This window comes from Chiloscyllium plagiosum, unplaced genomic scaffold (genome assembly GCF_037043375.1).
Source record: "Chiloscyllium plagiosum isolate Xiang-an unplaced genomic scaffold, Cpla_swu_hap1 HiC_scaffold_29, whole genome shotgun sequence".
Taxonomy (NCBI): Eukaryota; Metazoa; Chordata; class Chondrichthyes; order Orectolobiformes; family Hemiscylliidae; genus Chiloscyllium; species Chiloscyllium plagiosum.
In genome coordinates, this window is record NW_028270167.1 from 39,305,640 (window position 1) to 39,320,415 (window position 14,776).

A 14,776-nucleotide genomic window follows, 5' to 3' on the forward strand; every position below is an offset into this window, starting at 1 on the left:
AGTCATCGAATTATAGAGTTTGACACCACAGAAAAAAGTCCTTCAGTCCATTGATTCTCTGCTGGTTAAATAAAAAGCCACCTAACTGCTCTAGTCTTATTTTCCAATACTTGGTTCAATGCTGTGTATGCCTTGGCATCATGAGTGCAAACCTAAATACTTCCTAAATGTTATGAGGGCTTCTGCCTCTCTTGCCCTCCATCTGGATAAAAACAAATTTCGAACATCTCCTCTAAACCACCTAATTTATCCCCACTAAACCTTAATTCAATGCCCCTGGTCACTGATCCCTCCTTCAAGGAGAAAACTTCTTCCTTTCCACAAAATCGATACCTGTCATAACTTTAACATTGTGTCTCTGATCAATGTCCCTGGTAACTCTTGCTCTGGTCACTGTATTTTGTTTTCCCAAGCATTGTATGATTCTTGTATCCCTGGTCACAGTCTCTCTGGTCACTGACTCTCTGGTTACTGTATCGAGACTCAATGTCTTTCTGGTTGGTGTGATCAGAGTGTCCTTGGCCACTGTTTCCTGGTCATTGTATCTGGATCACTATGTTCTGGTCAGTAGCCCTGGTCATTGTATCCGGATCACTGTGTCCTGGTCAGTATCCCTGGTCATTGTATCCGGATCACTGGGTCCTGGTCAGTATCCCTGGTCATTGAATCAGGATCACTGTATCCTGGTCAGTGCCCCTGGTCATTATCTCCTGGTCATTGTACCAGATCCTGGTCAATTCTCTGGTCATTATCTCATGGTCATTGTATCTGGATCACTGTGTCCTGGTCAGTATCCCTGGTCATTATCTCATGGTCATTGTATCTGGATCACTGTGCCCTGGTCAGTATCTCTGGTCATTATATCTTGGTCATTGTATCCGGATCACTGTATCCTGGTCAGTATCCCTGGTCATTGTATCCGGATCACTGTATCCTGGTCAGTGCTCCTGGTCATTATATCCCGGTCATTGTATCTGGATCACAGTGTCCCTGGTCATTGTATCAGGATCATTGCGTCCTTGTCAGTGCCCCTAGTCTTTATCTCCAGGTCATTGTATATGGATCACTGTGTTCTGGTCAGTGCCCCTGGTCATTATATCCTGGTCATTGTACCCAGATAACTGTGTCCTGGTAATTATCCCTGGTCACTGTGTCTGTGGTCACTGTATCCTGGTCTGTGTCCCTGGTTTCAATCTCCTGGTCATTGTCAATGGTCATTGTGTCATGGTCATTGTGTCCCTGGTCAGGGTCTCTGGTCACTGTATTCTGGTCACTGTTTCACTGGTCAGAGTCTCTGGTCACTGTATCCTGGTCACTATTTCGCTGGTCAGAGTCTCTGGTCAATGATTCCCTGGTCACTGAGTCCTGGTCACTTTGTCTCTGGTCAGAGTCTCTGGTCACTGTATCCTGGTCACTGTATCCTTGTCACTGTGTCTCTGGTCACTGTGTATCTGGTCACTATGTGTCTGGTCACTGTGTCCTGGTCACTGTGTCTCTGGTCAATGATTCCCTGGTCACTTGTCCCTGTTTGCTGTCCCGACACAGAGCCCAGTCGCTGGTGGGTAAGGGGCTCTTGTATGTCCTGAGTATCTCAAAGAGCAACGTTTCGAATTGTCCAAATGAAGGACAGCCATCCCAGTCTCTAAATCTCTCTTGAGCAGTGATTTTTGCGGCTGTGCGAGAATAAATTGTAACCGGACCAGCCCCGTGCGACCTCTCGCAATTCCTGTTTCAGGAAGGTTGGGATCCGGTAGGACGTGATGTAAATTATCCTGGTCTGTTAAATAGGTGGAGTCCACTCGCAGTCCCTGCCACTGCAGCCCTGAGGGATTGAGGATTGGCGTTTCAGTGGAGAGCACGCAGTGCTGGGAAGGTGTGAGAGTTGGACTGGGATCAGGACTCCAATAACCGCCGAGGAGCCGCTTCGCCCCTACACCGAGTTAGTGAGTAACTGTGTCCCGAACTTATCACTGACGGGTTTAACTTTCAAATGTCTGAAATCTCTCTCACTCCAGTTTGAAGGTTGTTGAGGGGGAAAGGTCACGAACCAGAACTCACAAGAATTCGTTTGTGGAAAAAAAAGACTCAGATGTAATCTTTCTTCCCTGAGTTGAGTGCAGAGGAGAATGTGTGGGATTCTGGGGTCTGTCGACTCCGTGTACACATGATTCAAGCAGTATGCTGTTAACATCGATCCCGGACTGGATCAATCAATGTCACAACCCTCAGCCAGCACAGAACACTTCCCAGGGAATGTGCACAGTCCCTCAATTCCCTGCACAACGTTCTTAATGAATCTGTGCCTCTCAATAGCCAGTGAAGTATCAATAACTGTTTTAAGAACGTGTGTCAGTAATCAGATACGAACTATCCAAGTCAATTGGAACAAATATCTCTTAATTTATTGCATCCGTGACTGCTCAACAGAAAATAATCAGTTTTCATTACCGTGCACAACAGCATGAGCCATTGTGTACAAAATTATGTAATATAACAGGGCAATCTGTCAATACTGAAAATGTGTTGCTGGAACAGCGCAGCAGGTCAGGCAGCATCCAGGGAACAGGAGAATCGACGTTTCGGGCATAAGCCCTTCTTCAGGACCTTCACCATTCACTTCACTGGGTCGATCCGTGAATCCACCTCATATTAACCCCTGCTTTTTATTATTGTGGTCACTTTGATGACATTTCTCCCCATTGTTTCACAGTATTCAATATTACTATCAGTAATGTTAGCAAAACTCTTCCAGAAAGCATTGTATAGATGACCTGTCTTACTTTATGTTTAATTTTGATAAAAATGTTCATGATATGTTCAATATTTATGTGTACGTTAATAAAAATCCATGTAAAGCATACAAACCATGGAATGGGAGTGAATGAGGTTGGTGTTTCTCTTCCCAGGGGACTGTCAGATGATCAAACATTTAACAGGCTTTTGTTTCTTGTGGTTCTAGGCAGATCTTGAGGATGAATTATTACCCTGAAGCAATGGCTGGAAGCTGCAGCTCCTACTCTCCACCTTATAGGGGCCTAATGGTAGGTTGTGCGGAAAGCCAAGCATCCTGATCATCGAGCCTTGAATGTGTCAGGAAATTGTAAAATCACACAACCTAGGCAGACGTATAAGAAAAATGCAGCATTATTCACCCTTTAAAAGGCCTGGCATTCCCCACCACCCTCACTCACCCGGTAACTATCCTTCTAATGAGAAGAGCTTAGAATTTGCCAACAAGATTATGAGACTGTGCTGGCAAAAGGGAAACACTGAAAATTAAAACACAGCAGAGAAGGAAACTTGATGTTTTCAGCTGTTATGCTGTGTTAAAGGAGAAAGAAAATGACTTATGTGTTGCCATTTTCAAAATATCTACTGAATTTGATTACTTAATAACCATCAGTATAAGAAAGAAACACAGATTTAGAAATTAAATTATTTTGCTCTTGTTCTACAAATGTTTTATTATTCTGTGACAGAATTGTGCTACTTGTCATATTGGGAAGAATCCCTCTTAAGTATCCAGTATATTCAAGCAGAGATCTAACTGCCTGTTTAAGTTGGTTTTGAATGGTCAGAGCATGTGTGGTCAGTTCTTTTTAGTTCTTTGGCACCCCATTACATTTCTTAAAGTGACTTTGAAGAGTTCCACATGAAATTAATATTTAAAATTTTACTCCCACTTCCTTAACCTCTCATACCATTCTGAACTGACTGACTTTAGTATCCCCTGCAATCATTGGCCTGTTTCTGGGCCACTGTGGACAGAGTCCCTGTCACTACTGGTCCTTCTTATGATACTGAGAAGAACTGTTGATTTATAATCACTCCCTCCTTTGCATCTTTGATCTTTTCCCCAATAAAACGTTTACTGCCTCTCATGCAGAGCAGTTCTGCTACCTCCAACTTCACTTTGGTCGGGTCAAAACGATACAGGTTTTGTGCACCAATGCACAAATGCTTGTCTGTGCATTACTTGAGCTGGATAGATGACATGGAACTATTCAAGGTGACAGTTCCTTCAAAAATATCATAAATTCATCTTGGAGATGAGATAAACCTCTAACCCTGTCTTTTGTTTTTAACAAAACATCTCTCTTCATTACTAAACTTCTTAAACATCTAAGTAAAAGCCGAAAGAACTGTGAATGCTGTAAATCAGAAATGAAAACAGAAATTGTTAGAAAAGCTCAGCAGATCTGGCAGCATCTGGGAAGAGAAATCAGAGTTAATGTTTCAGGTCTGGTGAGGCTTCCTCAGAACCTTTCCGAGAAACATCACTGGACCTGAAATGTTAACTCTGATTACTCTTCGCGGATGCTGCCAGATCTGCTGAGCTTTTTCAGCAATTTCTGTTCTTAAACATCTATCCTCATCAGTTCTACCCTCAACTTTAACAGTAAATATAGGAAGTTCAAAGATTTTTTTTCTTACTAAGATAGAGACTATTCAGTTACCTCTGCTGCTTCCTCCCCTTCACTTTGCAAACCAAATCAAACTTTTCATCCCTGGCGCATCTCTAATTTCCCTTGACATAATCCTATATGTTTGTCTCTGATTTTTCTCATCGCATCAGCTCTGAACCTATTGAGATTTATGCACTTAAGCACCAAAGCATATTTCCTTCACCACTGCTAATGCTTTAGCTCTTTATTCCCCTGAAGGCTGTTGGCATGTTCAGCAATTGACACACGTATAGAGCACTGTGTGTACTGAAGGTAAGGAGTATTCACCAATCTTGGGTGGCGATTTCTTTCAGAGTTCTGCATCAATTTGTGTAGTCAAACACCCCCTAAAGTTCCATTTCGCTTATGTCCGATCTTGGATGAGCCACAATTTCCTCCAGCTGAATATTGAGAAGACCAAAGCCATTGTCTTCAGCCAACTTTGTTCATCAGCTGCTGCATTAGAATTCCATGCTGAATCAGACTGTTCACAACTTTCTACATTAGAGATGTATAAATGCAAGCTCAGGGCTCTTATTGTGCAGTCGTAGTGTCTCCATTTCTGAGCCAGAAGGCCCAGATTCACGTCCTACCTACTCTGCCTGAACAGGTTGATGAAAAAGATCTAGAAAGGAGAATTGTTCCCACCCAGAGCTGTTTAACCTTTTATGGGTCTTGCAGCAAAGTTGTAGTGACCCCGCCTCTGAGCCAAGAAGGCCTTGGTTCAGGTCCCATTTGCTTCAGACATATGGCAAACCAAACATCTACTTCGTTGAAAATCACACAACACCAGGTTATAGTCCAACAGGTTTAATTGGAAGCACACTAGCTTTCGGAGTGACGCTCCTTCATCAGGTGATGCTCCGAAAGCTAGTGTGCTTCCAATTAAACCTGTTGGACTATAACCTGGTGTTGTGTGATTTTTGACTTTGCACACCCCAGTCCAACACCGTCATCTCCAAATCATGTCTGCTTAGTTGAACAGTTTGATTTTTAAAAAAATCTACAAATATGCATTGTTTGTTTCGTTGCACTCTGCGTTGTCTCTGCTGGTCTCAGAATGTCACCTGATAAAGAGTACGAGAAGTACAATTCTTTAGAAGTAAACGTGCGACTGTGTAAAACTATGGGCTGGAAGTTAAGGCTATGCCAAGGCTGGAAATAAAGGGTAATGTGGCTGGAAACATACAAAACTGGTCGAGTGTCCCAGTTCCCCAGCCAGGTGGATAGGCTAATTATATGCCCAGTTAAGAGTAAGTAATGAATGTAGATGAGATTTTCCAGTTGATCTCCAATTCCTCATTATGACAGGGACACTTGAACAATTAGTGGCGAGTCAGGCTGTCTACAGGGCCATATGTCTACAGTGGTGGGGTCTACAGCCAAACACTACTGTTCAGAGAGGCCTCTCCACACCTGCATCCTTCCCCCAACTACACCTAACCACCCACTTCTCAACCTGGATGTTTGCTGTGTTTCTTATTTATATCTTTAAAGTAATGGCTGAAATAGCCTCTTCCTATTGAAGCACCCTCTTAATCACCAACCTGTGGGTGGGGTGTGGAGTGAGGAGTTGGGGTGTCAGTTTGCTCAGTTGGCTGGACTGCTGGCTTGTGATGCAGAGTGACTCCAACAGCCTTCATTCAATTCCAGCACTGGCTGAAGATCCCACCTTCTCAACTTTACACCTTGCCTGGGGGGGTGATGACCTTCACGTTAAAGCACTACTAGTTGTCTTTCTCCAATGAAAGAACAGCCTATGGTCCAGCAGATCTGTGGCAAGTACCCTTTCCTTCAGACTGGTAATCCTCTTATGCAAGGTGAAAATGAGCACTGCAGATGCTGGAGATTAGAGCCAAGAGTGTGGTGCTGGAAAAGCACAGCTGGTCAGGCAGCATCCGTGGAGCAGGAGAATCGATGTTTCGGGCAAACGTTTCCTGAAGAAGGAATTTTGCCAAAATATCGATTTTCCTGCAGCTCAGATGCTGCCTGACCTGCTGTGCTTTTCCAGCACCGCTTTCTTGATCCTCTTATGTTGAAAGGCTCTCCAGCTGTGGGAGCTTTCCCACCATCCTCAACTGGGCAGGGAACCTGTCCCCAAGCCTATTAAGCCCTAATCAAAATTCCAGGTCAGTGTTTGATTCTCCATCAGGAGGAGTCAAAACCCAGAAACAGTCCTAGGTCCTGTTTCACACCCCTGAGGTGAAATTCTGCCTTGTGTATGTGACTGAGTGTATACGTATGTGTGTGCTTACTTGTGTACATGTGGATATTTGAGTGCATGAATATACAACTTAGTGAGCTGCTATTCTGTCCAAGTGTTTTTGTGACTGAGTGTGTGAGTATTAACAACTGTGGGTGAGAGACTACATGTACGCAGTTATATCTGTGACTGTGTACATGTGTGTATGGTTGCATCTGTACATTTGGAAGACTGTATGGACGGATTGGGCTACTGAAGGTGTAGGTTTCAATAAGAGAATTGCAGTACCAGAGTATAGACTTCAATGAGCATTGCAAGCTCCGCAGGCATGAGCTTTTGTACAAAAGATCTGAAGGGATGGTCTTCTACACGGCATTTTGAGTACTATAGGAATGACTTTGATGGGATGAGTAGGATCTGCTAAAGAATCACTTTATGTTTCATTATTTGAATTCCTTGTGTGATTAAAAGAGCACTGTCTGCAAAAAGACTTTTGCCAAACCTTATTTTGTTTGAGGTGGAGGAAACCTGAGAGTGTACTCACCATATTAACAGATTGTGGGCAGTCTTTTTACAGAATTACTGTTCTACACTTCAAACACTTTTGAGAACAAATGTCTCAAAGGCAACTGTAATTTTCCTTTTATTCACTAACAAGATGTGGGCATCACTGGCAATATCAGAATTTATTACATGTTCCCATTGTCATTGAGAAAGGATTGGTGAGCCACCTGCTTAAATACAGTGCAAGGCCATTTTAGAGGGAAAGTCAAAAGTCAGCCATATTGATCTAGATCTGGAGTCACACAAGTTAAGCTTGGGAAATTCCAAAGGCGGATAGGGATGGACAATAACACAAAACTCCCATGAAACAATAAATCTTGAGTGTAATCATGTAAGGATGTAGAAAGTTGCCATGCAGGTACAATACGCAATTCAGAAAGAAAATGGGTGTTGGCCTTTTTTTGCAAGGTGTTTGGGTGGCACGGTGGCACAGTGGTTAGCACTGCTGCCTCACAGCGCCGGAGACCCAGGTTCAATTCCCGCCTCAGGCGACTGACTGTGTGGAGTTTGCACATTCTCCCTATGTCTGCGTGGGTTTCCTCCGGGTGCTCCGGTTTCCTCCCACAGTCCAAAGATGTGCAGGTCAGGTGAATTGGCCATGCTAAATTGCCCGTAGTGTTAGGTGTAGGGGAATGGGTGGGTGGCGGGTCGGTGTGGACTTGTTGGGCCGAAGGGCCTGTTTCCACACTGTAATGTAATCTAATAAAGATGTTTTGCTAAAATTGTACAGAGTTTTGGTGAGTATTTGTGGAGATTTAGAATCACAGAATCATAGAATTTTATGGTACAGGAGCCCATTCAACCCATCGTCTCTGTATAGGCTCCTGAAAGAGCTACCCAACTCATCTCATTCTCCAGCCCTAACTCTCAAGGCCACTAAATTTTTCACTTTCAAACATATATCCAACTCTCTTTGAAAACTCCTATGGAATCTGCCTCCACCACGCTCCCAGGCAGTGCATTCCAAATGCTAACAACTCTCTGAATAAAGAGGTTTCTCCTCACCTCACACTTAGATCTCATGCTGACAATCTTGAAATTGTGACCCCGTTACTAACAGTAACTTGGAAACAGAATATTCTTCTTTACCCTGCCATCGTTTTTCATAATTTTGAACACCTCCATAAGGTCTTTCTTAATCTTCTTTGCTCCAAAGATAATAAGCTCAACTTCTCTAATTCTTCCTTGTGTCTATAATCCCTCACTGCTGGTATCATTCTGGTTAATCTCCTTTGAACTCACTCTAGGGCTTTCACACCCCTTCTTAAATAAGGAGCCCAGAATGGAACACAATACTCCAAATGTGAGCAGTCCAATGTTTTGTAGCGATGCCACGTCACTTCCTTACTTTTATACTCTATGCCGCTATTTATAAATCCAAGGATCCAATGAACTTTCTTAACAACTGTTTGAACTTGGAGAAAGTGAGGGCTGCAGATGCTGAGATCAGAGCTGAAAAATGTGTTGCTGGAAAAGCGCAGCAGGTCAGGCAGCATCCAAGGAACAGGAGAATCGATGTTTCGGGCATAAGCCTGAAGAAGGGCTTATGCCCGAAACGTCGATTCTCCTGCTCCTTGGATGCTGCCTGACTTGCTGCGCTTTTCCAACAACACATTTTTCAACTGTTTGAACTTGCCTGGTCACCTTCAGAGAATTCTGCACATGATCCCCTGAGGTCCCTCTGCTTCTATACTCCTGTCAAATTTGTATCATTAACTCTGTATTGTCTCTCCATGTTTCTTCTACCAGAATGCATTACCTCCCATTTCTCTGCATTGACATTCATCTGCAAGGTCAATCAATGTGGCAAACTTGTCAAGGTCCCTCTGTGTCAGCCTCACAATTCACTATTCTCCCTATCTTAGCATCATCTGCAAATTGCCCTCAACATCCATCTCCAAATTGTTTATATAAATCAGAAGAAGCAGTAGTCCCAACACCAATCCCTCAGGAACACCATTTTCAACTTGTCTAAGAAATGTTCAACTTTCCCTGTCTTCTGTTTCCTATCTTTTAACTAAAAGACAGCATCCAGAATCTTGGACCCTCAGATTTGAAGTCAGCTGTTCTATCAATTGAGTTACCCAGGCATTGGGTTGCATGATGTCTGGTTCTTCACCTCTGTAAAAGGATGTATTTGCATTAGAGGTGGCCCAGTAAAGGTCCAAAACATTGACCCTTGGGATGAGGCATGGCCCATGGTGTGGGACAGATTAAATTGGGTCCTTAGTCACTGATGTTTAAAAAAGAAGAGGAGATCTTACCGAGCTTTGCAAGATTCTAATGGAACGTTTTGGGCAAGATGCTGAGAGATTGTTTATGTTGATTGGGAATCTAAATAATCGGTATACAGTCTTCATTTAGGATTGAAATGAAGAGAAATTACTTCATTCAACATGTTGTAAATCTATGGAATTGCCCACCCCTGAGAATTGTGGATGCAACAATGTTGAATACATTTAGGATTGGATTTAGTCAGATTTTTCATCTCTCAAGGTATCAAAGGGATATGGGGAGCAGATAGAAATGTGACATTTAACCCCAAGATCAGCAGTTATGATGTTGAATGGTAGAGCAGGCTTGGAGAGCGAAATGGTCTACTCCTGATCCTATTTATTGTGCTCTTATACTATTTCATTCAGGCTATCCAATTGACTCTAATGATAGCACTAAGATAAGCAGATTAGAACTTTTGAAGTTGAATTCTAGGTCCCTGGTCAGATTTCGCAGGAGGAGAAGGGGAACTGAAATGAAAGACCTCTTCATCCCATCAATGAAAATATGGTGGATAGGTATTTTCAATAAGAGTTCATTAATTAGAAAATGTCTCTGGCCTTGGATAACTGAAATGATTTATTGATCTTGCTGGCGCACAGCGTTCTTCATTTAACGTCTCTGTGGTTAGAACTGAGATTGGTCAATACCACAGGCAAATAGGAAAGAAAAAAAGCAGATACCAGTCACTCTGTCTGGTGATCAGTGATAAACCTGTCAGTCTTAGGCCATCACTCACTTCTCTGTGCATTGAACAACTTCAGTTCTTCTTATACAATGCCATAACGAAAATTTTGAAATGAACTCGATATGAGGATTTCTTAATAGTTGAGGGCATCATGAATAACAGATACAGTAGGAAGCAATATTGCCAACTATATCTGTAACCCTGTTATAATTCTCTGATTCATGACACTCTCATTATACAATCAGTTTGTGCAGTTTGTTATTCAGTTATTTGACTGCAGTCAAGATTTTCAAATCTGGCTGTGAGGTGATAAATTAATACAAGAATGTAGTAAATGATTATTATCGTTGAAATTTAGTTTGCAGATCCTTAAAAGTATACAATGACTATTACAGAAAATAAAACATTTTATGTGTTTTTCAATATCTCCAAGTGCTTTCTCTGCAGTGAATTCCTTTGAAACATACTGATGCTATTAAGGAAAATGTAGCAAAAATTAGGCAAAGAGTAAGGTTTTGTAAATCAAATGAATGACCAGTTATTATGTGTGTGGAGTTTGATTAAAGGATAAGTGTCGGTTCAAACTCTGATAAATCACAAAGATATATTTGTATACTCAAATAATCAAGAATGGATTTAATGCCTCATTTTTACAGATTACTTCTGGCAAAGGTGATTCAAGATTTGACACAGTAGAAGCATCAGGAAAGATTTTGCAAAAAGGAAGGAAGACAGGAGACCTAATGGAGCTGTTTAAAATTATAGTAGGGCTTGGTAGGGTTTCTACTACAGGGATTCTAAAACTCAGTGCCATATATAGTCACTAATAAATCCAAGAAGGAGTTCAGAGAAACATCTTTTGGAAGAGAATGATTAGAATGTGGAACTCATTACCACATTCAGCAGTTAAGACAAATCGTACAAGCATGCTGAAGAGGAAGCTACCTGAATATTTGAGGGAGAAAAGGATACTAAGATATTCTGATTGAGTGAGTTGAGGTCAGAGGCATCTATGGAATATAAATAATGATATTGAAGAGTTGAGCTGAATTGCCTGTTCCTGTGCTGTAAATTATATGAACTGAATACCTTTAATACAATTTATAAGATGTTAATTTCTGTCCTTTTTCTGTTACATTATTTACATTATTAACACAGACTGAGAGTCATAGAGGCATAGAAACATAGAGGTGTACAGCATGGAAACAGAACCTTTGCTCCAACTTGTCTATGCTGACCAGATAACATAGAACATAGAACATAGAAGAATACAGCGCAGTACAGGCCCTTCGGCCCTCGATGTTGCACCGATCCAAGCCCACCTAACCTACACTAGCCCACTATCCTCCATATGCCTATCCAATGCCCGCTTAAATGCCCATAATGAGGGAGAGCCCACCACTGCTACTGGCATGGCATTCCATGAACTCACGACTCGCTGAGTAAAGAACCTACCCCTAACATCTGTCCTATACCTACTCCCCCTTAATTTAAAGCTATGCCCCCTTGTAATAGCTGACTCCATACGTGGAAAAAGATTCTCACTGTCGACCCTATCTAAACCCCTAATCATCTTGTACACCTCTATCAAGTCACCCCTAAACCTTCTTTTCTCCAATGAAAACAACCCCAAGTGCCTCAGCCTTTCCTCATACGATCTTTCTACCAGGCAACACCCTGGTAAACCTCCTCTGCACCCGTTCCAGTGCCTCCACATCCTTCCTATAGTATGGCGACCAAAACTGCACACAATACTCCAGATGCGGCCGCACCAGAGTCTTATACAACTGCAAAAGTTGAACTCTTTAACTATAGGAAACTACAGGATATGTTTAGATTATTTACAGTGTGGAAAGAGGCCCTTCGGCCCAACAAGTCCACATCGACCCGCCGAAGCGCAACCCACCCAGACCCATTCCCCTACATTTACCCCTGCACCTAACACTCCGGGCAATTTAGCATGGTCAATTCACCTGACCTGCACATTTTTGGACTGTGGGAGGAAACCGGAGCACCCGGAGGAAACCCACGCAGACACGGGGAGAATGTGTGAACTCCACACAGCCTGAGGCAAGAATTGAACCCGGGTCTCTGGCGCTGTGAGGCAGCAGTGCTAACCACTGTGCCACCGTGCCACCCACGGTTTGGTTCAGTGTTGTACAGGAAAATAATTTCTGAAGGCAGATTAGAAGAGTCTTTTGTTAATCGGGTGTGAATTATTGTATGTTAAAAACTAGCTACAGGTTTCATTGATATTATCAAAATAGAAACTTTGAGGAGGATGTTAGATGTCATTGCTTTGAGATCTGGTGCTGTTCTGCCCACAGTCCAAATGACAGTATCAAAGTGGGTGCTACTTGGTAACTCCTCGGTGTTAACCCTTTCAGCACTACAGTCAACAGCCAGAATTAATTGCCATTGAGTAACACAACTGGATTTACCCTGTTCCAGGGTTTACAAATGGGGCTTGCTCACATTTATCTGCCAGAGACTTAAACTCTACCCACTAGGATTGAGATAACCCTGCACTGGACCAATAGCTAGAACTAGATTATTCCAGTGTTAAATGCATAACTCCTTCTGCAACTATCTGCAGCCATGCAAAGCAGAAAAGTGGAAATCATGTTGTAATCATGGAAATACCATCTTGGGCTATGCATCAATTTTCTATTGCATTAAACTGTCTTAATGATGCATGTGTACAAATGTAATCAAAACTAAAAACAGCATATCTCTCCTACCAGCAGGATGTTGTGAAACTTGAAAGGGTTCAGAAAAAATTTATAAGGATGTTACCAGGGTTGGAGGATTTGAACTGTCAGGGGAGATTGTATAGCAGAGGCTCTTTTCCCTGGAGCATCGGAGGCTGAAGGGTGACCTTATAGTGGTTTATAAAATCATGAGAGATATGGATAGGACAAATAGACAAGGTCTTTTCCTTGGGGTGGGGGAGTCCAGAACTAGAGGGCATAAGTTTAGGGTGAGAGGGGAAAGATTTAAAAGGGATCTAAAGGGCAACTTTGTCATGCAGAGGGTGGTGCATGTATGGAATGAGCTGCCAGAGGAAGTGGTGGACGCTGGTACAATTATAACATTTAAAAGGCATTTGGATGTGTATATGAATAGGAAGGGTTTATGCTGGTAAATGGGACTAGATTAATATAGGTTATGTAGCTTTAGGGTGCAGGACCTGGAGTGTAGGGAGGTTAGGAACATGGCATCAATTTCAAAGGAGGGTGCCGGTAAACAGGAAAGTGGTTTGAAGTGTGTATACTTCAATGCAAGAAGTATACGAAATAAGGTAGGTGAACTTGCAGCGTGGGTTGGTACCTGGGACTTCGATGTTGTGGCTATTACGGAGACATGGGTAGAACAGGGACAGGATTGGCTGTTGCAGGTTCCAGGGTTTAAATGTTTTAGTAGGGTCAAAAGAGGGGAAGGTGTGGCATTGCTTGTCAAAGATAGTATTACAGCTGTGGAAAGGATGATTGATGAAGACTCGCCATCTGAGGTAGTTTGGGCTGAGGATAATACTGGCTTTGCCAGATATCCTCACATCCTAACAGCAAATAAAAAAGATGAGGTTAGAGATTAAAAAAACAGCAGAAGTGAGGATGGTGGAAATCAGAAAGAACAGAAGTTGCTGGAAAAGCTCAGCAGGTCTGACAACATCTGTGGAAAGAAATCAGAGTTTGGGGTCCAGTGACTCTTCCACAGAACTTCAGAACTAGGAGAAAGGGTGGGGGGAGGGGTTAAGGAGTAAACAATAGGTATATTCAGAGCCCAAAGAGACAGAACAGCCAGACAGGCAAAGGAGTGGATAATGGTAAGCCTGGGAGAATGAATAGCTACTAATTAGGACTATTAATGGATAACACTGGGTTTATGTAATGGCAGACATTGTGATAACAAGGCCTGATGTGTGAACTGTGGGCTAAGGAGAAGGTGCTTCAAGCCCTAAGATTGTTGGACTCGATATTGAGTCTCGAGTTCCAAAATGGAAAATGAGGTGCTGTTCTTTCAGCTTGTGCTAGGCTTGACTGGAGCAATTCAACTCACCATCTGTTCCCTGACCAATATCTCTGTCTCAGGCTTGCTGCAGTGCCCCAAGCTCAGTGCAAACTGGAAGAACAACACCTCATTTTCCACTTTGGGAACTCTACAACCTTCTGGACTCAATATCAAGCTCAATTTTAGGGTGTGAGGCACCTTCACCCATATCCTTACCCCAACCCCCACTGAACTTTATAGTGAACCTGTACTGTACTTGCTTTGGGAAAGCTTGATGCAGTAATGTAGAGGGGTATAATTTTCTATTCAACCCATGCTGCACCTGCACTTTTATCTGTACATAAGAATGATGGACAGTGTAAACAGGAAATAATCTAGGATCTAATCTACTCTGTACCCACCCTGCAAATGTTTGAAAGGGCAGTTTAGAGGATTCTTTACTCTAAAGTCAACTCATGTTGCACCTGATTTGGAATTTTTTGATGGGACTACATATAGACATTTATTCTGCATCAATCCATGTTGTAGTTGTAGCTGAATTGAAAGTACTGGGTGCCATAATATTGCGTGGACTTGCAGAGCAGGTTCAAA

At 42.5% G+C, this 14,776-nt stretch overlaps 1 protein-coding gene across 2 annotated transcripts in view; it reads left to right on the forward strand.

The window, feature by feature from the left end:
- Positions 1 to 1,816: 1,816 nt before the first annotated feature.
- The window catches only part of ets1 (ETS proto-oncogene 1, transcription factor), a 105,070-nt gene continuing 92,110 nt past the window's right edge, over positions 1,817 to 14,776 (forward strand). For both annotated transcript variants that reach the window (XM_043676925.2, XM_043676927.2), the window contains exons 1-2: positions 1,817 to 1,943; positions 2,960 to 3,041. In XM_043676925.2, the coding sequence (XP_043532860.1) occupies positions 2,973 to 3,041 (69 nt within the window). In that variant the 5' untranslated portion in view covers positions 1,817 to 1,943; positions 2,960 to 2,972. The remainder of the gene's footprint in view (positions 1,944 to 2,959; positions 3,042 to 14,776) is intronic.